Here is a 22,093-nt window from a genome sequence, read left to right on the forward strand (position 1 = left end):
CTGAAAAGCCATAAGGTTCAATATTGAAGGATAACTAATGATAATACTCAAACTACACTCTTGAATGGGTGTAAGAGATCATTGTCGATATAAAACCCAACTAGGTTGGGGTCGAATCCCACAGGGAATAGGGTGTGAACTCAAGTCGGTTACAATTTAATTCAATGATTGTTTAATATTTCCTGAAATGGGGGTTTAAGTTTCACAAGTAATTGTTTGACACTTTGATTTCAATGTTTGAAACAAAGATTTTATAATATAACAAAAATTATGCTCACTAGGGCTTACGGTACATGACAAATACTAAAGGTGACTAAAGAATATCACGGTAGTTAGGATAACAAGCTATCTTTATCGATGATATGCTTAAATTTCTCTCGACCTATTTAACCGTCTAATTTCTTAATCCTCTTGAACTTAGGGAATCGCTATTCACTGCCTTGATTTTACCATTGGTTAATCAACCTAGTTACAACACTGATTCTTAAACGAAGTATTTTTGAGTCCCTGTTGTTAATTGACTTCCTACTATTTATGATTTCTTTCTCAAGAAAATCAAAGTAGGTATGTCTACTATTTTCAACCAACAAACATTAATTAAAATCTTAGAATTATCAAGAAATCCTAAAACCAAATAAATCTTGAGTGTTTAGCACATCGTCATGACCTAACCCTAGATCCTATAATTCAGGTTAATAGAGTTTAGCTACTCATCATGCAAGGAAAAAGTAAATGAATTGAATTCATAAGTGAGAAGATTATCTTACAATGACGATGAAAAGCAAGAAGTATAACTTGAATTGAACCATGATACAAAACTCCCAAAATATTTTAACTAGCGAGAGAGAAATATCGTATGTTTTTTGAATAAAGATGAGTCCAAAAAGTAATCTTCTTTTATTTTAGAAAATCCTTAAATAAGGCTTTAAATAGTTTAACCTAATTAAGGAAATAAAATCAAAGTTACAGCTTTTCCTCGAAGTAGATGACGACGTCTGTGACGGTTTATCATAAGTATGATGGCTTATCACAGATGTCATCAGCTCCTCTACACTTTTAGCTTTCGCTGCCTAAAGCTGATGACAATGATGACGCCTGATCACCAACCTAACGACGTATCATGGATGTTGTCACAAAACTATCTTCAATTTCCATCTTCTGTTTAAGGCTGATGACGGCCTTGATAGCTTATCGCTGGGCTGACTACTTATCATGAATGTCATCAGCCATACTTATCCTTTATTTTCCATCACTTTTCAGCCTTTTTGCTTCCATTATTTTTGGTACTCCTACATCTCAACATTTACTGCAAAAATCAAAGTAAACTAATAAAAAATAACTAAAGTTGCTCAAGACCTTATAATTATTTAGAGTTAAAAGTCTCAAATGTGTTAGCATAATCTCACACATCAACAACCTCAACTTAAACAATTGTTTTTCCTCAAGAAATCACAACATAACTAAGAGAACACAAAGTACAATTCGGCAGCTAACTACTCAGAGTAGTAAAGAATACATTCAACATCTCCAAGGTCAGTCAATTTTAAAGCTCACTGTTGATGTTTTGGAAAACAACCATGTAACTTACAAGAATCAAGATACGACAAAAATTCAGCAATAATAACCATTACATACCAAGATCACACTTACCTGAACAAGTAAATGACTAGCAACATACAAAGTCTGTCCTCACAATAACGAAATCCCCTTTTTCACTCATATTTGAATTCAAATACATAAACAGAGGAACAAAAAAAGACTCAGTCTCTTAATGAAGTTTCAAACAAAGCATGTCAAATGCCATAGGCTTGCCCTTATAGTCAGTACCCAAGTTTTCAGACAGGTTAGTTAGGATCACTATAGGGCTTTTGTTAAGATTGTAACATAGGCTAGGAGCGGGTATGATATTCATGGATATTTTAGAGCGACTATGACTCCTTGACACTACACTAAACTCTAGGGGTTTAAACTCTCAACCTTCTTTTGTTTCTCTCTTTTATTGATCACATATGCTCAAGGTGGATGCGGTCTTTTCAATTATCACATTATCCTTTTTATCATGTTTTATACAGCTTCCTCACTTCTTATTCCTTTTTCACTGCACCCAACTTTTATTCTTTTCTTTCATTCTTCCTCTCTTCATACTAATTTTGTATCACGCACCCCTATGATAGCCACTTTCAACTTAGGTTGTTTGCCTAAGTCAATGTGCACAGTATCCAAAGAGAACCTGGGCCAAAATATGTTCATTGTGATGTAAATGAGAAGGTGAGAGGTATCGTAGAAGGAAATAGGCTAATTAGTCTCTAACAGGGATCAAGGGATATTATTCACATTGGGAAGGTCATTTAGGGTAAAAGTGGACTAATCATAAAAAAAGGCCTATCATCCTTTCCTAACTTCTATCCTATGACCATGGCAAGACTAACCGGGAAAGTTCGAAATTCAACACACAACGAAAACTGAGTAAGACCTTAAACACACATAGCACACAAGTATCTTACATATCACTACTTATCTGATTCATGTACTTGTTAAACAAAGATTTTTCAGTTGCCAGAATAATGCCACAAAAATATGCACAGTGGTCACTAATGGATGCAATTCAAAGAGTAGACAATATATCAGACCACTGGAGAGACACTTAAAAATCACAAAACAAGCTAACTGCCTCAACTACTTGTATCACTCCGAATTATCTTCAAAATATGATACAACAGCAACCTACCCAACACCCTCAACTTAAAATCAAAAATAAATTGCTTTACGGGTTAGGGTATACCTGATGCGGGCCCTTAATCTGATTACATGGACAAGAGGAAGTAGGAAGTAGAAAGAATCTCTTGATTGTGAATTTTAAACCCACGCACAAGGGAACTTGTTTTATTAAAGTGTTTTGCAAAGAGTAGGAAATAAACTAAGGAAAGAAATAAACTAAAGGGAAAGAATTAAAACTAGCAGAAATTTTAAAAGGTTCCTGTGCTGGGATGGGTCAGATTTGATATAAACTGGGCCTGGAATTTTATCTTTCAAGGCTTTGGGCTGATGATAATGTGTGATGGCTTATCAAAAATGTGAAATCCTTTCACAAATGTCATCATCCCTAAGCAGAAATTGCCTCAAGTTTGGCCTATCTAACAATATTTTTGATAGCTTATCACAGTTGTGATGGCTTATCAGAGATGTCATCATGGAATTTTAGCTGACCTCCTCATTTTGGACCTTCTTTGTATTAAATCCTCATTAAAAAAGTAAAAACACTTGCTTAAACATAGAAACTTTGGGTTACCTCCCAATAGCGCCTGATTTACTGTCGTGGCATGGCTTAATTGTCTTGACTAAATAGACTTCGCCAAGACAAATAGTTGATACCCCTTTACTATCATCATAGAAGATGTCAATGAATGAGAAAATGCTCATCTCATATTTCTGAGTCATGCATGACTATATTTTGATGCGTGCTTCTTGGTCATCAAACCTGAATTATAGGTCGTTCAACTCCATGACTACTAGCACTCTCCTAGTTGTAAGTAATGACCCACCCAGGATGATTGGCACTTCAAAATGCACTTCATAATCTAGGACCACAAAATCAGCAAGCAGAACAAAATCGGCAATCTTTACCAAAACATCATGCAGTATGCCCACAGGCCGCTTCACAGATCTATCTGTCATTACCAACCATATATTCATTGGTGTAGGATCCCCCAAACCCAATTTCTTGTACACATCCAGTGGCATTAAATTTATTCTGGTGCCCAGATCGTATAGTAATTTTGTAAATTTCAGGGTGCCAATAGCACACGGGATGGTAAACGCTCCTGGATCTGCCTTTTTATACACTAAAAACCTTATAGAGATAACGCCATAATGGAGAAGATTGTTCTCCAGCTCATGGATAACCTTCCATTTCTTGTTTACAAGGTCTTTCATTAACTTTGCATATTCCAGCATTTTCTCAAGTGCCTCAACTAAAGGCACATTAATTGTCAATTTATTGAGCATTGCCATGAGTTTCTTAAATTTGGCATCATTAGCCTTTTTCTTTAATCATTAAGGAAAGGGAGTTGGTGGTGTCGGGATAAATTTCAACACCACTTCCTCTTTTTTCTCTATTTGTTTCCCTGAAGCATCAATAGAACTATATATCTTCTTAGACTCCACTGGTTTGCTTTCTTCGAATTCATCAACAACCACCTCACCATCTACATATTTTCCCTCAGAAAGTCCAGGTAAGATCTTACAACTCCTAGTGGTAATCGCCATACATAAGCCATCATTTTGTGGATTCTAAATCGTATCAATAGGTAAAGTACAACTTTTTCTTTGGTTCAATGTTTGAGAAAGTTGGCTCATCTACTGCTCCAACTTCTTGATAAAAGTGAAGTGTGAACTAACTAACTAACTCAGCGTAGAGAATTCACTCTACATAGTGGTTACCACTGAGCTGGTAGCCTCAACTACCTTTAATTATTTTTCTATCATGTCCTCCATGGATATCTTACTAGATCTAGTTAGTGCAATATCCCGACTTCAAGAAGGGACATACAAACCACTCCTATCATTATTGTTCCTCTAGTTTCCTTACTCCCTATCTTTATAATTAGACTTGTCATAAAAGTTTAAACCTTGATTCCCTTGACTATTTCCTCAGAAACCCCCCAGATTATTAACATAATTTTCCTCCTCATCTGCATCAATAGCAACAGTGCACTAAGATTCTACAACCATAACCTTTTTAGTCTTACCTGATAGCAAGTGCTTGGTCAGGAAGTCCATCTGAGTCTTTAAGTATTCCATGTCTTGGTGTCGCTCCTCATCCCTTCTGCATTGCTCTTTAGTCATTCCACAAAAAACAGTAGGGATAGCTACCACAGAATCCCTGGTACGCCAAGCCCGACTCTGTTTGGTCATTCTATTCAGCATGTCTGAAGTATCTTGAAAAGAAAGGTCAATGAATGAACCACCTGCAGCATTATCTATAATTACCTTTGTCACAGAGTTAAAATATATATACAAAGTCTCTATTAAGTGAAAGGCCATCATGTTGTGGTTCCGATATTGTGCCATCTTCTTCTTGAATCTCTGCCAATTTTTATGCAATGCTTCAGTCGGGAGCTACCTGAAATTACAATTTTCATCCCTCAACTGCACCTTCTTGGAGAGTGGAAAGAACTACTCTAGGAATGCCTTTTTCAATTGTCTCCAGTTAGTTATACTCAACTGGATGGCATTCTGGCTTACTCCCATATTATTAAAAAGCTTACAAATGGTGAAAAAGTTCAGCAAGTGCATGTTTGGATCATCACCAGCCAAGCCTCCAAAAAACCCATTCAGATTCTGGAGTAGAATCACAGTACTTATTATGTTGAATTTTGCACCAGGTGTCAACAGTGGACGAATGATAGAACCTATTACACCTGATCCATCCATCTTTCATGATCATTATCGACCTCATAATGGATAGGTTGTTGACCATACCTTTCTCTGACTGAATGGTTTCTGTCAAAATTTCATTGCACTAGTGCAGCAATTTGCTCAACTCGCTTTGGGTTTTGAGGATTCAGCAATTCCTCAACACCCAAGTCTTCATAATCATAGATCAAATGATGTACTTTTTGACCCTGGTTCTGTACATTCACCTTAGCCCTGGCTAAGACTGCCAGTCAGTCAGTCTCTTGTTGTTCTGCCATTTTCCCAATTAGTTGTGGTTCTGAATTAATTAGTAATAACGGTTCTTCCAAACTTCTTAATTTTTGCACAAATAACAAGGAACTTGTAATAAAAAAATAAAAAATAAACGCAAATCTAGGAAACCTAACTAACAGCCAATTAGCGCACACAACTTTAAGTTTTCAATCATATTCCTCGGTAATGGCTCCATTTTTGATAACGCTCAAACTACACTTTTGAATGGGTGTAAATGATCATTGTCAATATAAAACCCAACTAGGTTGGTGTCAAATCCCACAGGGAATAAGGTGTACACTTAAAGTCTGTTGCGATTTAATTAACTGATTGTTTAATGTTTCCTGAAATGGGGGTTTATATTTCACAAGTAATTGTTTAACACTTTGATTTTGATGTTTTTAACAAAGATTTTATGAGATAACCAGAATTATGTTAACTAGGGCTTACGATATATGACAGATGCTAAAGGTGAATCAAGATTCTCACGGTGGCTTGGATAACAAGCTATCATTATTGATGATATGATCAAATGTCTCTAGACCTATTTAAGCATCTAATTTCCTAAACCACTTGGACTTGGGGAATCGCTATTCACTAACAAGATTTAACCTCAGGTTAATCAACCTAGTAACAACACTAGTTATTAAACGAAGTATTTTTGAGTGCCTGTTGATAATTCACTTCCTACTACTTATGATTTCTTTCCCAAGAAAATCAAAGTAGGTATGTCTACTGTTTGCAACCAACAGACATTAATTAAAACCTCAGAATTATCACAAAATCCTAACACCTATTAAATCTTGAGTGTTTAGCAAATCGTCATGACCTAACCCTAGATCCCATAATTCAAGTTAATGGAGTTTAGCTACACATGATGCAAGTGACAAGTACATGAATTAAATTTATAAGTAATAAGATTAACCTACAATGATGATGAAAATCAAGAAGTATAACATAAATTGAACCAAGGTACAAAACTCCCAAAATATTTTAACTAGCGAGAGAGAAATATCGTATGTTTTTCTAATAAAAATGAGTCCAAAAACTAATCTTCTTTTCTTTTAGAAAACCCTAAAACAAGGCTTTAAATAGTTCAACCTAATTAAGGTAATAAAATCAAAGTTGCAGATTTTTCTCGGAATAGATGACGACATTTGTGATGGCTTATCACGGATGTCGTCAGCTCCTCTGCACATTTTGCTTTTGCCGCTTAAGGATGACGATGATGATAATGCCTTATCACCTGCCTGACGACATCTCATGGATGTCCTGAAAAAACTATCTTCAACTTCCATCTTCTTTTTAAGGCTGACAAGGCTCCTGAGGCCTTATCACTAGCCTAATGATGTGTCATGGATGTCGTCACAAAACTGTCTTCAACTTCCATCTTCTTTTTAATACTGAAGACGGACTTGATAGCTAATAACCAGGCTGACTTATAATGAATGTCGTCAGCCACACTTATCCTTTATTTTGCTTCACTTTTTAACCTTTTTGGTTCAATTATTTTTGTTCTCCTACATCTCAACATTTATTGCAAAAATAAAAGTAAACTAATAAAAAACAACTAAAGTTTCTCAAGACCTTACAATTATTAGAGTTAAAAGCCTCAAATGTGTTAGCATAGGCTCACACATCAACTAAAAATGTGGTATAATAATACCAAAACTGAACATAAATACTGAAAGTAGTAAAGTCTAAATACCTAGTCTGAAAGCCTCTAAAATATCTGAATAAGGAGTTGATGGGAATGTCCCCAACTAACTTCAACTGTTGAAATAAGCTGAGTACTGAAAAAATAAAATAATAGAACATCCTTAAAAGATGATGACTCACGGCTAGTGTACTGCTGCTGACTGAACTCTATAGTGCTAAGAGCAATCGGGAACCTGAGCGTTCGAACCTATGGTACAAAATACCATAGCGCAATAGAAAAGTATGCGTCAGTACTTGGGAATGTAATGGTACACAAAATAAGGTAAGTCTTATGCAAGGGTTCATATGCATGAACTAAAACTGACTGAATAGCATGAACATAATTACGTGAGAATACATGCATTAGTAGATAATTGTAACTGAAAACATAAGGATTCTGAATACTGAGTTTACTGATAACATGGATTACTAATAGCTGATATACTGAAAATAAATATTCTGATTACTGTGTGACTGTGTCTAACAACCCTAATTCGGAAGGAACCAGCTGAGTTCTGAACTGAGCTGAGTGACTGTATCTGATAGTCTTGGAGTCTATAGAACTATCTGAGTTCGTTAATTAAAACTGAGACTAAGACTGTGGAAAGTAGTTATCTATATTACATGCCCCATATAAGATAATATAACTGAGTTGGGGTCCAATCTGTAACCCCAATTGGAAGGGTGTCAATACCGCACCACCGTTAAGGATAACCTATGAGTGACCCTCATCTGGTAGTGTCCCCAAAGGAGAATGTCGGGACCCTTATCTATCAGTGTTGATGTCTCAACCTATGCTGGCTACATTGTTCTAGAATGCAAAGATTGCTTCAAAGTTTCACACCCTCTATTTAGTTTGTTCCCACATCCTTGGGTTTATTCAATGCTGAATCCTACTCCTAATTGAATAGACACTGAATTGATTTTACTAAGATGAACTGGATTGAATTCACTGAGTTCCATGGACTGATAAAAAAATACTGAATTCTATTAACTAACTGAGTTTACTTAGATTATTGAGATTACTGAATGGGACTGGACTGTTACTGAATTTACTGAGTTTTTCTGAGTCATGTGACTGACTGAATTCTCCTAATCATGGCTTGACTAAGAGTATCTTGTAAACTAACACTGGTTCTAGGCACACAACTAAATTATTGTGTACAAGTACCCCCAGGACTTGATATCATGAAACTAAGAATACATGACACTTTTTGAACACATGATATTCATATTCTTGTACATGTAGGGGAATTCATTTAAATATATGTCATGGTTTCACAATTCTAGTTTCATGGGCATTCCATATAACAATTTCAATGCGTAAAAATATCATGGGAGTTAATTTTTAACATAAGGGTAAAGCATGAATTCATCATTTAGGCACTAATGAGTCATAATGCTTTATTTTTGTTCTCTTCGGCATTTTTTCAAACACCTTGCATCCATAACTTTAGGCTTAGGCATGGACATTAAATCAATACATCATGATTACATAAATCAACACAATTTAATAGATTTTAAACCACATGCTAGCATAGATTCCAGAAAAAACATTAAAGATACAACAACATGAACATAGTAATAATCAACTCACAACATGAACATCATGATTTATGATTTTAAAATAGGATTCTTGAGCTTTATCGATGAAAGGAATCTATTAATGAACACTTGATATACCTTAGTGGATGATTTTTTGAAGTTTGATGGATGAAAGTTGGTATTCTTGACTTGAAATTATCCACCAAGGGTTTCTTATTCCTGAGAAATGGAGAAATAATGAATGTATTTGGCCAAAATAGGGCTAAATTTCGTGTTATGAGGGCTGAAGTTTGGGGTAAAATGACCTAATTACCCTTAAAAACGTAGACATTTAATGACTAAAAACTTGGTATCAACGCGATTGTCTATGCGGTGCCTTGATGGCTTCGATGTAATACTCGACGCATCGCATCATGATCACACCAAGCCTCAGTAATTTTACTTGCAATTTCTTCAACAATATTAACCAACGCGATGGGCGTTGCGTCGTGCTAAGATCACGTTTGTCCACTATTTTGGGACTCCAACCATGGTCTAAACGAGGTCCAAAAAATTCAAAACTTGTCCGAAAACACCTATTGACCTTCATAATCATGAATTAACAAAATATTGACCTTTATGGGACATTAAGGTCGCAAAATAACATTGAAAACTCTCAAAAGACAAAGAAATAAACTAAGTCTTGAAACTTGGCTAAAATTTTCTAAATATGGGACCCCTTGACAAGCTTACAGAACTAAACTAAGCTTAGAAATTTTGCAGGGTCTTACACCTAACCTATGAGGCATCAAAAGTTATTGCATGATAGTTTTTGTAAGATGATCAGATGGACCCTGCTATAGATGAGGCTTCTACAGAAGGAGCATAGACTGTGGGCATAGAAAAATGATTCAGCGGGTATTTTTAATGCCCAACCACCAGTCCAATTTGTACCATTGAAGCTACGGGGTATACCTTTCAGTATTATTTGGATGTCCAAGGTGCATGGATAGAGGTTGTAATCTAATTGACTACACTAAATGCGAAGGTTAGTAATATAGAAGGCAGAGTAAAATTTTTTATTCAAAATGAAATAAAAATAGACTCAAAATGGTAGTACCTCATTAGTAAAGCTATTCTTGGAATGTCTTTCACCCTAAATTTTAACTGATGATATGCTAATCTAAGGTCAATCTTTGAGAACCACTGGTCATCCTGAAGCTGATTGAACAAATCGTCGATTCTATGAATAGGATACTTATTATTGTTGAAAACCTTGTCCAACTGTCTATAATATATACACATTCTGAGAGTGCCATCTTTCTTGCACATAAACAGGACTGGAGCACCTGAAAAAGAAACATTGGTTTTTATAAAACCCTTCTCTATGAGATATTTAAGTTGCAGTTTTAACTTTTTATGTTCGTTTGGAGCCATACAGTACAGAGGAATGGAGATGGGTAGAGAATCAGGAAAAAGATCAATACCGAAGATTATTTTTCTACCTGGAGGTACCCCTAGAAGATCTATAGGAAAGACATTCGAAAACTCATTTACTATCCTAACTGACTGAACTGTCGTAACTTCAGACCTAGTATCTTTGACTTAAACTAAATGGTAGATACAACTTTTTCATATTAACTGTTTATCCAAAAGATAAGGGATAAAATGGCCTTTGGTAGATATAGAACTACCCTCTAACTAAAAAATTGCTTTATCAGGAAACTAAAACTTTGTCATATGGGTGCGACAATCTATTAATGCATAACATGAATAATGCCAGTCCATGTCTAGAATAACATTAAAGTATACCATCTCTAACTCTGTCACGTCTTCTAGCATGATCTTCTGGAGGATAATAATAGGACAATTCTTATAGACTCTTCTTGCAACAACTGAGGTACACACCAGGGTTGAAACTGAGAAAGGCTTAGAGAGAATTTTAGAACCAACTCAAAAATTTATGGCTACCAAAGGGGTTACATAATAAATACTTTATCCCAGGGTTGAAACTGGTGATGGAAGGTATGAATCATACCAGTGACAGAATCTAGTGAATTCTCCTGCTCCTGAATAGATGGTAAAGCATAAAACTAATAATTACATCGATCGCCACCTGTATTAGTAGATAATCCCTTGGGAGGAGTTGTATGGCCTGTCTAAGGAGATGAATTAGTATTAGGAATATAAGGATGAGTATTTATGCTTCCCTGCTTAGTATATGGGCACTCCTTGATTTTCTGTCCTATCTTACCATAACCATAGCAACCGTCTTTGTCCATCAATCACTCACCAGGAAGGGTTCTTCCATATTTGTACATGTTGGGAAATTAGGCCTCCTAACTACATTGTTCTGAGGTTGGGAATATAAAGTTCTAACCTATTGTTAATGATGAGATTTAGGTGCACAGCCAATAGCTAAATATGGCGCAGGCACTGATGAAAGACCCTAAAATTATGACAATTTCTCCCTCTTGACCTAGGTTGACTAAACTCAAATTGTCTAGTCCTATCTTCCCTATTTCTCTTTTCCCTCTCCATCAATATTTCTTCCTTACTATATTGAGCATGAGTCATCAACATAGCAATATACATATATCCAATCAACATGGAAGTCCTACACTCCTTGACTACCCAGTTAGATACTCCAGTAATAAACTTAATCATACAAGATCTAAAACCAGCCACCAACTTGGGTGTATACATACATAATTGAGTTAACTTAAATTAGTACTCTTTCACTATTATTGAGCCCTGCCTTAGTTTTATGAACTCTTCAACCCTATCCTTCCTAATCTCACGCAAGAAAAACCTATCAAGAAAAGTATTCTGGAAGACCTTCCAACTCATATGAGCCACATCCCCACCCTTACCTTTATTCCATATCATAACCCAATCATAAGTAATATCCTTTAACCTATAATATGCCAACTATACACTCTCTTAATAACTAGTGCATAATTTGAGTTATCTTTCTCACCTTATAAATGAAAAGTTGTGGAACCTTATTCACCTTCAACAGACGAAACTCCGGCAGACTCATACTCATAAAGTCCCAAATCTAAGCTACATCTAAATTACCATTCTCTTTAAGTGGGACCTCTGAATGTTGGTTCCCCTAAACATTGGTGGTCACAGCTTAGGCTAATGCTTTAAAAGAAGCCTGAAGTTCAGTATTAGACACATTCTCATTCAAAGGGTTAGCTTAGAAAGGTGGTTGATCATTATTCCGTGGGAGCTGGCTCGATGATAAGGAATAGTTTGTCATGTAAAGGAAAAAGATAAGAAAAAAAAGGCAACTATAAGCTTGATAGATCATTAAATAACTGATGATTCCTAATTTATTCCGTATCCACTTGCTCATAATTATTACACGCTTTACACTCATGATCAAGACTCTATGCAACGTGTCTTGTCTAACTCCCTAGGACTCGTTAAAACCTTAGGATATTATATCAAATTTTTAATGCCCTAAAGTTACACCTAGATGTCACACAGTGCTCGACACGGCAAGTAATCCCAAGAAACCCCATGATATCTATTTAACTAAGATCATTTGATATAGAGGTGGAAATAGTATATATTGGAATAGAGAATAATTATAGGAATATCTTAAAGTGAAACTTCAATATATAAAATACTTAAACAATCTCCGTGAAGCTTAAAATATTGTCCATCAGACAATCCTTTACTAATAACTAGAAAGACTCTGGGATGGACCCCAGTAGATCTGAACATCAAACTAAAATCAAATGACTAAGTGCTAACATCCATAAAATAAATATGATAAACTTGGTCCCTCAAAATATGTGCATTCACCACTAGTAGGAGTGCATATAACTATGTCGATCTCAATCATGCTGCTGGGTACAATCATCAAAACCTATATTATAAAATAATATAGCACACAAACATATATGTGGATCGTTACTTCTAGAATGTACAGAGCATGTGGGGGTGGATGCACACCAAAAAATAATAAGTGATTAAATATTCAAGCTTTCAAATAATGCATGCTAAGCCTAAATGAAAAATAGTTAACTTCAGTACAACTTTGAGATAGCAAAATTGTAAATCTTAAATAATGTTGGATATGAATAACTTAGTGATCCATAATGCTTATTTTATTAAAAATCTTTGCTTTTAATATTGCCTATGGGACATTTTTTCTTATTAACATAAACCATGTCAGCTACCATGGAATCCAACGTCTTAACCACCTAGGGGATAGTTTTACTATCCTTTCCATCGGAATTGAAACTTAACTTAGAGATCACTATACTTAAGTTCATCCATATTGGGAAAAACATTACCTACGTTGGCTCGTAGTTTCTATGATCTTAGGATATGCTCATCCGCATTCCTATGTCGGTGCTAAATACTACTCTTAGTATACTTATATTCTCATACTTTAATAAATCCACCTTATAATAGCATAAGGGTTTGTATACTGAAAACTAATTATGCATCTTTTTACTTTTATTAATAATCAAGATGAATACTTAGAGATTTCTCATCTTGTTGTTAGATCAGAAGATCAAATCTTTCTTATAAGCTTAGTTCTTGTAATTGAATGTTTAATCTCATGCTTGCTTACATATAAATTTTGATACAATATAATGCTCCAAACTAAAAGGTAAATTAGGAATCTGAGTATCATATCACAGTCATGATATTCAGACCATAATAAAGAATCTTGAAGTCCAAATATAAATATGTTAGAATATAGATGCACTTTTATACTTCAATCATATGTTAATATCGTAAACTAAAAATAAGAGAATATGGGTATAAACTCTAATTATAATTAAAGAAATTTTAACTTTAAAATATGTTTTGGGCACAAGTAAGGATGACGATACTTGTTAAATAACCCCACATACCTTTGATTTCTTAAATAAGTGAAGAAAACTTTGACATTAGAGACTTGGGAGATGTTCTTATAAAATCCTAATCTTGATATTGAGAGTGGAATAAGAGATTTTATTCTTTAATTGACTAAGGAAGAGGGGAAAATAATTCCCCTTGTGGTCTATATGTCTTGGCTATGAAGTTGTAAGAAGTAAAAGACTAAAATGCCCTTGAACTTAAATTCTTAGAATTTAGTCGCCAGTTTTTATGAGTAGAGCATATGAATAGTATGCAAGGGTACGACTGGTCTACATAACTCATATTCTTAGCACATCTTGGAGGGTACCCACTGATCAACATATGAGTTGATTATATGACTTGTATCTTTATCATAAGACCAATAGCCCCCAACCGTATATTGGATAGAATCTCAAGGAGTCTTTACTGGTAATCTTATGACTTGGCTTCATATAAATCATACCCTACTTTACAACTTCTAGGGTCAAATCGTATCTTTAACAGAAAGTTCTCCATGCCACACAGTCTTAGGTACGGGTCCTACATATGACTCATATATTACTCATAGAAATCGAGTGGTGAGTTGTATGATAGACAAAAAAATTCTAAAATAGGGTATTATAGTAGCGTGGTGAAATACTTTGTGATAGTGATTAAGGGTTTTGGTTTTGGTTTTGGTTAGGAAATGCATATATTGGGTATAGAAAAGATAGTCTAGAGCATGGTGATTGATTAATACCCAACCATTATTTTACAAGGCTGTAGCTCCTTAATTATAGTGATAGATGGGGTATTATTGTCAGGGCACTGTAAAGTATAAGGTCCTATATCATTCACTATCAACATTAAATCAGAGTTAGTCTTTAACATGACATGGTTCTTAAGTTATACTAAGGCGCTTATAGTCATCTATTTGTTGGAAGGGAGTAGGGAGGTAGAATTAGAAGGGTGTTGTCTTCATAGATGAGAGCATAGTGGAGAGTATAGACACATTTATGGTATATTAGATACATTGATTAGGGAGAAAAAGAGCTTTTTGGGGAGCTAAAGGGGACATGGATCCAGACGACCCATTTTTTCTTTATGTTTTGGATAATTGTGCATAAAGTAGATGTTCTTCATTACATCATTGTTAGCTAACTTAGTTAAAGAAAAGATTGTTTTCCTTACATCCTTATTTTCTAACTAAGTTAAAGGTTAGAGGGTGTTTGGGGTTTCAATTGTGCTAGTCATTCCTTGATCCATTATTTAATGATGAATGATCCAAGTGAGGGAGGATTAAAACACCCTTAGTTTTTGAACTCTCTAGGAACGATACGATTCAAGTATAGAAGTCATGGGTGGTGCTATCAACTTAGGATCTCAATTTATATGATAAAAAGTCTATTCCAGTCCATTTTATTTCTAAGGTATGACAAGACTCCATATGAGTCGTATGGAGATAGTACAAGAGAGTAGGGCTAATCGTATGTTAAATAGGGTGCATCCTTTATCATATACTGCGTAGGGTTCAACTATTGGGTACCAAATGTAAGATGATGATATGAGTTAGTCCATTAAGTTGTATATTGGTTAGAATTATTGTCCAAATTTCTTCCTAGGGTACGAGGTAGGGGTACTACTCATATGATTAGATACGAATGAGGGATCCAAACTATAATGGCCCATAATAATTTTCTTACAGCTTATAAGTTGAGAGTATTCTGGATATTTCCCACCCCAATCCCTTAAGACAACATATCCTTTAATACTTTTTGGCCTCTTATTTCTCACTTTAGTTGATTTAAAAAACTCTTTAAACTCTCTCTAACAATATCTCAAGAAGATTGGGCTAAAGTTTCATTAAGTTTGTTATCTAGAGGCTTAAGGATTAAAATCTCTTCATGAATATTTGTAAGCAGGTATGTTACTCCTCCCACTTTATTAGTTCAACTAAAATCATATGTTAATGGATGGTTTTCATGGTATTTTTGTGATATTGTTAAGGTTTTGAAATATATATTGGGGGTTTTGGTTTTTCTTTGTTGGATAATGTTTTCCCATATTTTCTTATGGTTTTCATGTTATAATGGTTGTTTGAACATTTGGTTGAATTGAAAGGTCAACTGATACTTGGTTTTGGTTTTGGAAACTATACGCCCTCAACATATTTGTCAAAATACCTATGAGAATTGTTTTGTCACATAGCATGACTGTTATTAAAAACCTTGCTTTTCATATAATGCGAATGGGACCAAAATTTGTTTAAAAGGTCTTTATGTGATTATTGGAATGTCCTTGGTGGTCAAGGATTTGGTTCAAGATCGTTTTAAAAACCCTATATAGTACAATGGAATCCACAAAGTTAAGTAATGTATGAAAACCTTGTGAGATACATTGGAATACTTAAAGTGATTTTAATAATGGAGTTTTAGGTACGTCAAAATCCCATAAGTGTTGACTAATGATATTGCTTGTAAGCTATAGTCGGTAAGAAAATGCCATATTATAATACCTTAATAATTCACTCCTATAATTTGTGGTTTGGTTATGTGTTAAATGTTTTAATTAGGTGATAATGGAGGTTGTGATAGCTAGTCATGAAGGTGTGAGTCCAAAAGGTTGACACTGGAAACTCATGTTTGCTGAAATGAGGATAGGTCTGGATGACCACGTACTTGGGAGGTACAAGGGAATCCCCCAAGTATATACTCAGACATATGTACCATACAGGGAGAATTGTACAAGGGAATCCCCGGCCACCTATGGTATCTCCACTTCATGCAGCTACACGCACTGGGGCTCATTTAGTAGGTAATACTAGACCCATATATCCCGTGAGTGGATTATGAAGGTAAATCTACAAAATCTATGTTAAGATTTTAAATACATGCCAAATTCGGTTCCCTTTTTCATCATGATATATGTATGTTTGAATGTGATTGCATATGGTTATCTACTTTGATTTTGAATAATGACATAATTTTAACCTCTCTCTAGAGTACTTGCTAGAATTTTTCCACTAACTATCTTTGGGTGATGTATCCCCATTCGATGCAAGAATTGGCCATACTATCACACCTACTCCTCAGTGACATATTGATTCCGGGAAAGCTTGATTTATGCTGAAGTGGTGAGCTTTCATTCTTCTGAAGTCCCATTTTATTTTATATTTTATTTTATGTTTTTTCTATTCTCTTGAAATTTGTTTTTGTCTATGGTCGAGGGCATGTCTTCACTATAAATTCTTGGAAATTTTTTTGAGGCTTTGTATGGACAACAATAGACTATGGTATATTATGATTTGGTTTGATTGAGATGATATAACTTTGTTGGGTTTGTAATTGTTAAACATTTATCCCCAAGACATTGGAATTTTAATGCTCTATCTTGTTTTATATTCGGAATTCATCCAGCACAGGTTGTATATTGGTTGGTTGGATTGGGTATAGGGTCGTATTTAGTCCTAGTCAGACTTGAGATACCCGACACAATGAGGCCCTGGTTTGGTTCCTGTTGGTTGTGATGATGTTATTGTTTTTATAGTATTTTTATTGTTGGAGGGTTATGAACACTGGATACCTACATATTTATGAATATTTCCATTTTTAAGTAACAAGTCAGTTATATTATGATTCTGTATCATCACATTCAGATTATTAAATTAATGATAGGAACTTATAATTTGTAATCTCCAGGTAACTTTAATCAGTACCAGTGTTAGTTCAATTTGGAGTAGGATTTAGCAAAGAGAAAACCTAATGATAAAGGCTCTCCCACCAGTAGAGGACTAGGACATTTTGAAGCAATCCCTATGTTCTAGAACTATGTAGCGAACGTAGTTTTTGAGATTTCACCCACCAGTTGAAGAATGACACTCTCTTAGGGGTCACCCATCAATGGAGGACTACCATCATAGTCCTTTGGGACACAGTTTAGTGGATCCACATAGCCAGTGTTAATACCCATTGTAAGGTATTTGCGCCATTCCAATAGGGGTTAAAGGTTAGACCCTTATTAGCTAAGATTGGGATATATAGGTTACTTGACAGCTCTAACAATTTTAGTTAGTACTCAGGTTATATCAGTCCAGGTTTGCAAGACCAAATATTTCGTTCATCAGCTATTCAGTTTGTCATTTTTTTACAGATATTTCAGCACCTGTTTTACTTGGTCTTATATTTTGTTTTTTCATTTTCATGCATCCGTGCTTACAATCAATATTTATTTCAGATAGTCCTTATCTCATATAATAGAACATTCAAATTACTGACTGCATAGTCTTTTTTATGCTAAACTTATTTCACAATATAGGTTAAGACACTCAGTAACCCAACCGGCCTTAGTCAGCTTTGACCCACTCAGTACCAGTAGGAAACAGTCCTCATCCATCGAGGAAAAGTTATGTTTAGTTATTTTCAATATCTCTTTCATTTCATTCAGTTGGATTTAGTTGGGGGTTTGTTCTATCAACTCCACCTATCTTAGAGGCTTTTAGACTACACGATTAATTATATAGATATTCAAAGTAGATGTTTCCGATATTCTGATGTTTTCATATTTAGACCAGTTATACAGATTTGAAAATCTGTTTTTAGTATTCTTTTATCAATAATTCAGACGTAATAATTTTTGTTTCATTATCCCTTATTGACAGTAATTTTATTAGTTCAGCTTCCCTATATGATACTTTATCATTATTTTATTCATTGGTCACAGCAGGTACCGGATTATTGGTTTGCTTGGGGTCACTTGTTGCCTTAAGCACCTTGTAGAGACTCGGGAGTAGCCTTGGGTCATGAAAAAACATAGTATTAGAGACTACAATTTTAAAGTGTCCTAAAGTATTTGAAAGACCCATTGAGTCGAGTCTTGTTTGTAGGTGTGAAGTTCTCCACACTTATAGGTGAGAGCCTACAAAAAATTTTAGGAATGGTTCCCTTATTTAAACGTTCATGTTGTGGGAAAAAGCATAAGCTCTATTTTATTCCATTTTCTAACCCATCCTTCACCGGTTTATAGAAAATTCCACCTAGAAGAAATAACAGAAGGATAAATGAAGATCATCCCACGCCACTACCTTTTCAAGAATATTCCCTGAACGATTATGTTTCCATGCTGACTTCAGGGCCACTTTCATAGCTTTGGCCCATTCTGTGGCTGCTCAAAATAGATAAAGGTTTGTTTCCTAAGAAATCCAATGATTTATAAAGATGCAACTAGGATCCGATACTTCACTCAGTTTAAAACTCAATATTTTTGGGATCCACAGGAGTTTTTTGATGGTGTCCAGAAAGTGACAGATATAATGGGTGTTACTGCAACTGAGAGTGCTGATTTAGATACTTATTAGTTGTAGGGAGTATCTCATACTTGGTTTAAGAAGTGAAAGGGGGACAGAGGTGTTGAGGCAGTGCCTAAAGAGTGGGAAGAGTTTGCCATAACCCTTCTAGACAGGTTCTTTCCACTAGAGTTAAGAGAGTCTAAGGTTTAGGAGTTCATAACTTTAAAGTAGGGTAACATGAGTAATAAGGAGTAATCACTCAAGTTTATTTTATTGTCGAGGTATGATCTTCCAGTTGTAGCCGATTCTAGGTCCAAGATGAGTAACTTTGTGTCGACAGCTTTTGAGGAAGTTGTTAAAGAATGTAGGACCGCTGTGTAGATTAAGGTGATGGATCTCTCTAGGATGATGGTCTATGCCCAATATATTGAGGAGGAGAAGTGTAAGGAGAAGGAAAGGGAGAATAATATAGGGAGAACAGGTAGTTTAAAAATTTCTCACCCAAGGTCGGAAAGTTGAAATCGTTCTCAGTTCTGTCCGAAATCTTAAGCTCCAGCCTAATTTTCAACTAGTCAACTAGTGCCTCAGTTCGGGTAGGATTATAAGAATAGGGCGCTGTCATGACCCGAATCATTCCTGGCCGTAAGGGGTGTCTCATGTCCCACGTGGACCGGAGATCACCCCCGCACCTAACAAAACCAAACACACCATACCCCAAGTTGCTGAATTTTGAACATATAACATGATAAGAGAATATATATTTAAATACATTAAAATAAGTGTATAACCAAAAGCCAACCGATACCAGTGTCAATGCCAATAATAATACAATTATCGACACCAATACTGAGACCGCCTATACCAACAGTAGTCTGGCAAAGCCTTTAATCAAAAACAAAGAATATTGGATCGGGATATGCCCTTGACCATATTCAAAACACAGACCAAAGGAATAGTAAAAATGTAAAGGAAACCATAACGTGAAATGTGGTCTCAAAAGTATGGAATTTTACCACTTCAAGCTGACTTGCTAGTTGATCCCGAATCCAAGTCACTGAGCAAAAGGTGTTGAATTATGACCAATTTCTGTATTGCGTGAGGATACAACACCCGAAGACGGGAAGCAGGGTGAACACTAGCATGTTACTTGGGGAGAAGGATAACAATATGATATGATCAATAGTTTAATATCATTCATATGCCAACACACAAAATCAGAAGCATATCTATATATATTGCATGTCGGGATGGGGAAAAAGACTTAACATTTTTTCAATACTTCGGCTTGGATTGTCTAGCTTAATTATCAAATTATAATACCCATGGTCTATCTGGTCCCCAACACTCACCCCCTAGTCGGGCCCCAATTTGTGTAGCCGCATCAATCGAAGAATAATCTCACATATATAAACATGGGGGAATCAAACCCTCCATCATCTACCAAGGTGACTTAAGCACCCGATCTTATAATGATTTATAGGGGTCTAGAATCTCCCTAATCAGGCAATAATAATAAGGGGATCTCAAACCTTCCTGTTCAATTTTAACCCCGGGTCGGCAAATGCGGTTTCCTATATCTGCCACTTGGACCTTTACTTTCACGACTTATCTACACAACCCTTATTAGAGCCTAATAAGACAATTGTCACACATTTCCATTCAATGAACAACAATACAAATTTAGGAATACATTGTTGGTATCTTCATACCAGCTACACTTGTAAGGTGACATATCATGCCTAAATAACTTCCATTAAATTAGGGTAAATAACTCTCTTTGTTCATTAATAATCATTAGGTATCACCGACTCCCTTTTATCATTAAATCATACAATTTTATTTCAAATACTTTTTTATATCATGCAATAGTTCAAGACTAATTCATTTTTACAAATTCCCAAAGTTCTTATAATCAAAACCAATTTTGCATGATTGGGTTGGTGTCATAACCACTTCAAAAGTCACAAGTTTGGGATATTCACAACTCCCTACTTCATTTACCATAAACATGCACCCACAAGTTCAAAACCGTATTAATAGCATGAAAATCATATACATAAACCATAAAAAACATTGTTCAACTCATAAAATTAAAAACACCTAGGCTTTGATTCAAAACCACCAAATTAATCTCATGAACAATACATTAAATAACATGCTCTTAAAAAATTAACAGTGAGGGAAGATTAGTATGCCTAAAATAGTACGATGTACGAAGAGAAACCACCTTTTACATCCAAATTGATCAACATCTTAAAACCCTAGACTTAACTTAAACAGGGAGTTTAAGAGAGAATTTGGGGGGTGTTTCATTATGAATAATGTGAGAATAAACTCCCAAGGAAGGATTTAATTTAGGGGGTCTTAGGGGATTAAGTGAGAAATGTCCACAGTGCCCTCAAATTAAATCCTGGTAAAACTCACCTTTCGTTAAGAGTCAACCCTTTGAATTGTACCCAGACCATACGACTCGGGACCTTGAGTCATAACCAATATAGTGACTAGCAACCCCATACATTGCCCATCTTACTACTCCACAAACCCAATTGTAATGCGAACTTATAACTTGTAAGGTCTAGTCGTGAGAAACACACAACCCAAATAAATTAAAAACTAGACACCCTAGGATTTTAACCTATGACTCATCACATATCCTTACGGCTCATAGTGTGCCACTCATACTCAGAGTAGAACCTGGCCACTAAGTTTTGGATAATTTTATGACTAGGGTCCTATGAACCATAACCATATCTCATGATTCATCACAATGAGTCATGACCAAGGCAGTGAACCCAAAGATCTAGAATTATCTAGGGTTAAAAATTGGGGTGTTTAAATACTCCCCCACTTGGATCATTCATCCTTGAATGATAACACAAGGCTATTACTAGCATGATTTGACTTTATATTCCGCTACTATTGCCACTAGTATGAAAAAAATAAAGATATGAAGGAAAATAAAGATATGAAGGAAATCATCCTTTCCTTTAATGAAGTATGAAAAAAATATATTAAGAAGAACACATACCTTATACAGAATTATTCAGAGTG

At 35.3% G+C, this 22,093-nt stretch overlaps 1 protein-coding gene across 1 annotated transcript; it reads right to left on the reverse strand.

Annotated features, from left to right (window-relative positions):
• Positions 1 to 3,483: 3,483 nt before the first annotated feature.
• On the reverse strand, positions 3,484 to 4,011 carry LOC107861219. The gene has a single exon (XM_016706581.2). The coding sequence runs from the start codon at positions 4,009 to 4,011 to the stop codon at positions 3,484 to 3,486; it is 528 nt and encodes a 175-aa protein (XP_016562067.2).
• Between the last annotated feature and the right edge of the window lie 18,082 nt (positions 4,012 to 22,093).

The sequence above is a fragment of the Capsicum annuum genome, chromosome 8 (assembly GCF_002878395.1).
Source record: "Capsicum annuum cultivar UCD-10X-F1 chromosome 8, UCD10Xv1.1, whole genome shotgun sequence".
NCBI classification, from domain to species: Eukaryota; Viridiplantae; Streptophyta; class Magnoliopsida; order Solanales; family Solanaceae; genus Capsicum; species Capsicum annuum.

Excerpts from the sequence above, each read along its gene's own strand:
- LOC107861219 (XM_016706581.2), bottom strand. The coding sequence starts at position 4,011 with ATGGCAATGCTCAATAAATTGACAATTAATGTGCCTTTAGTTGAGGCA.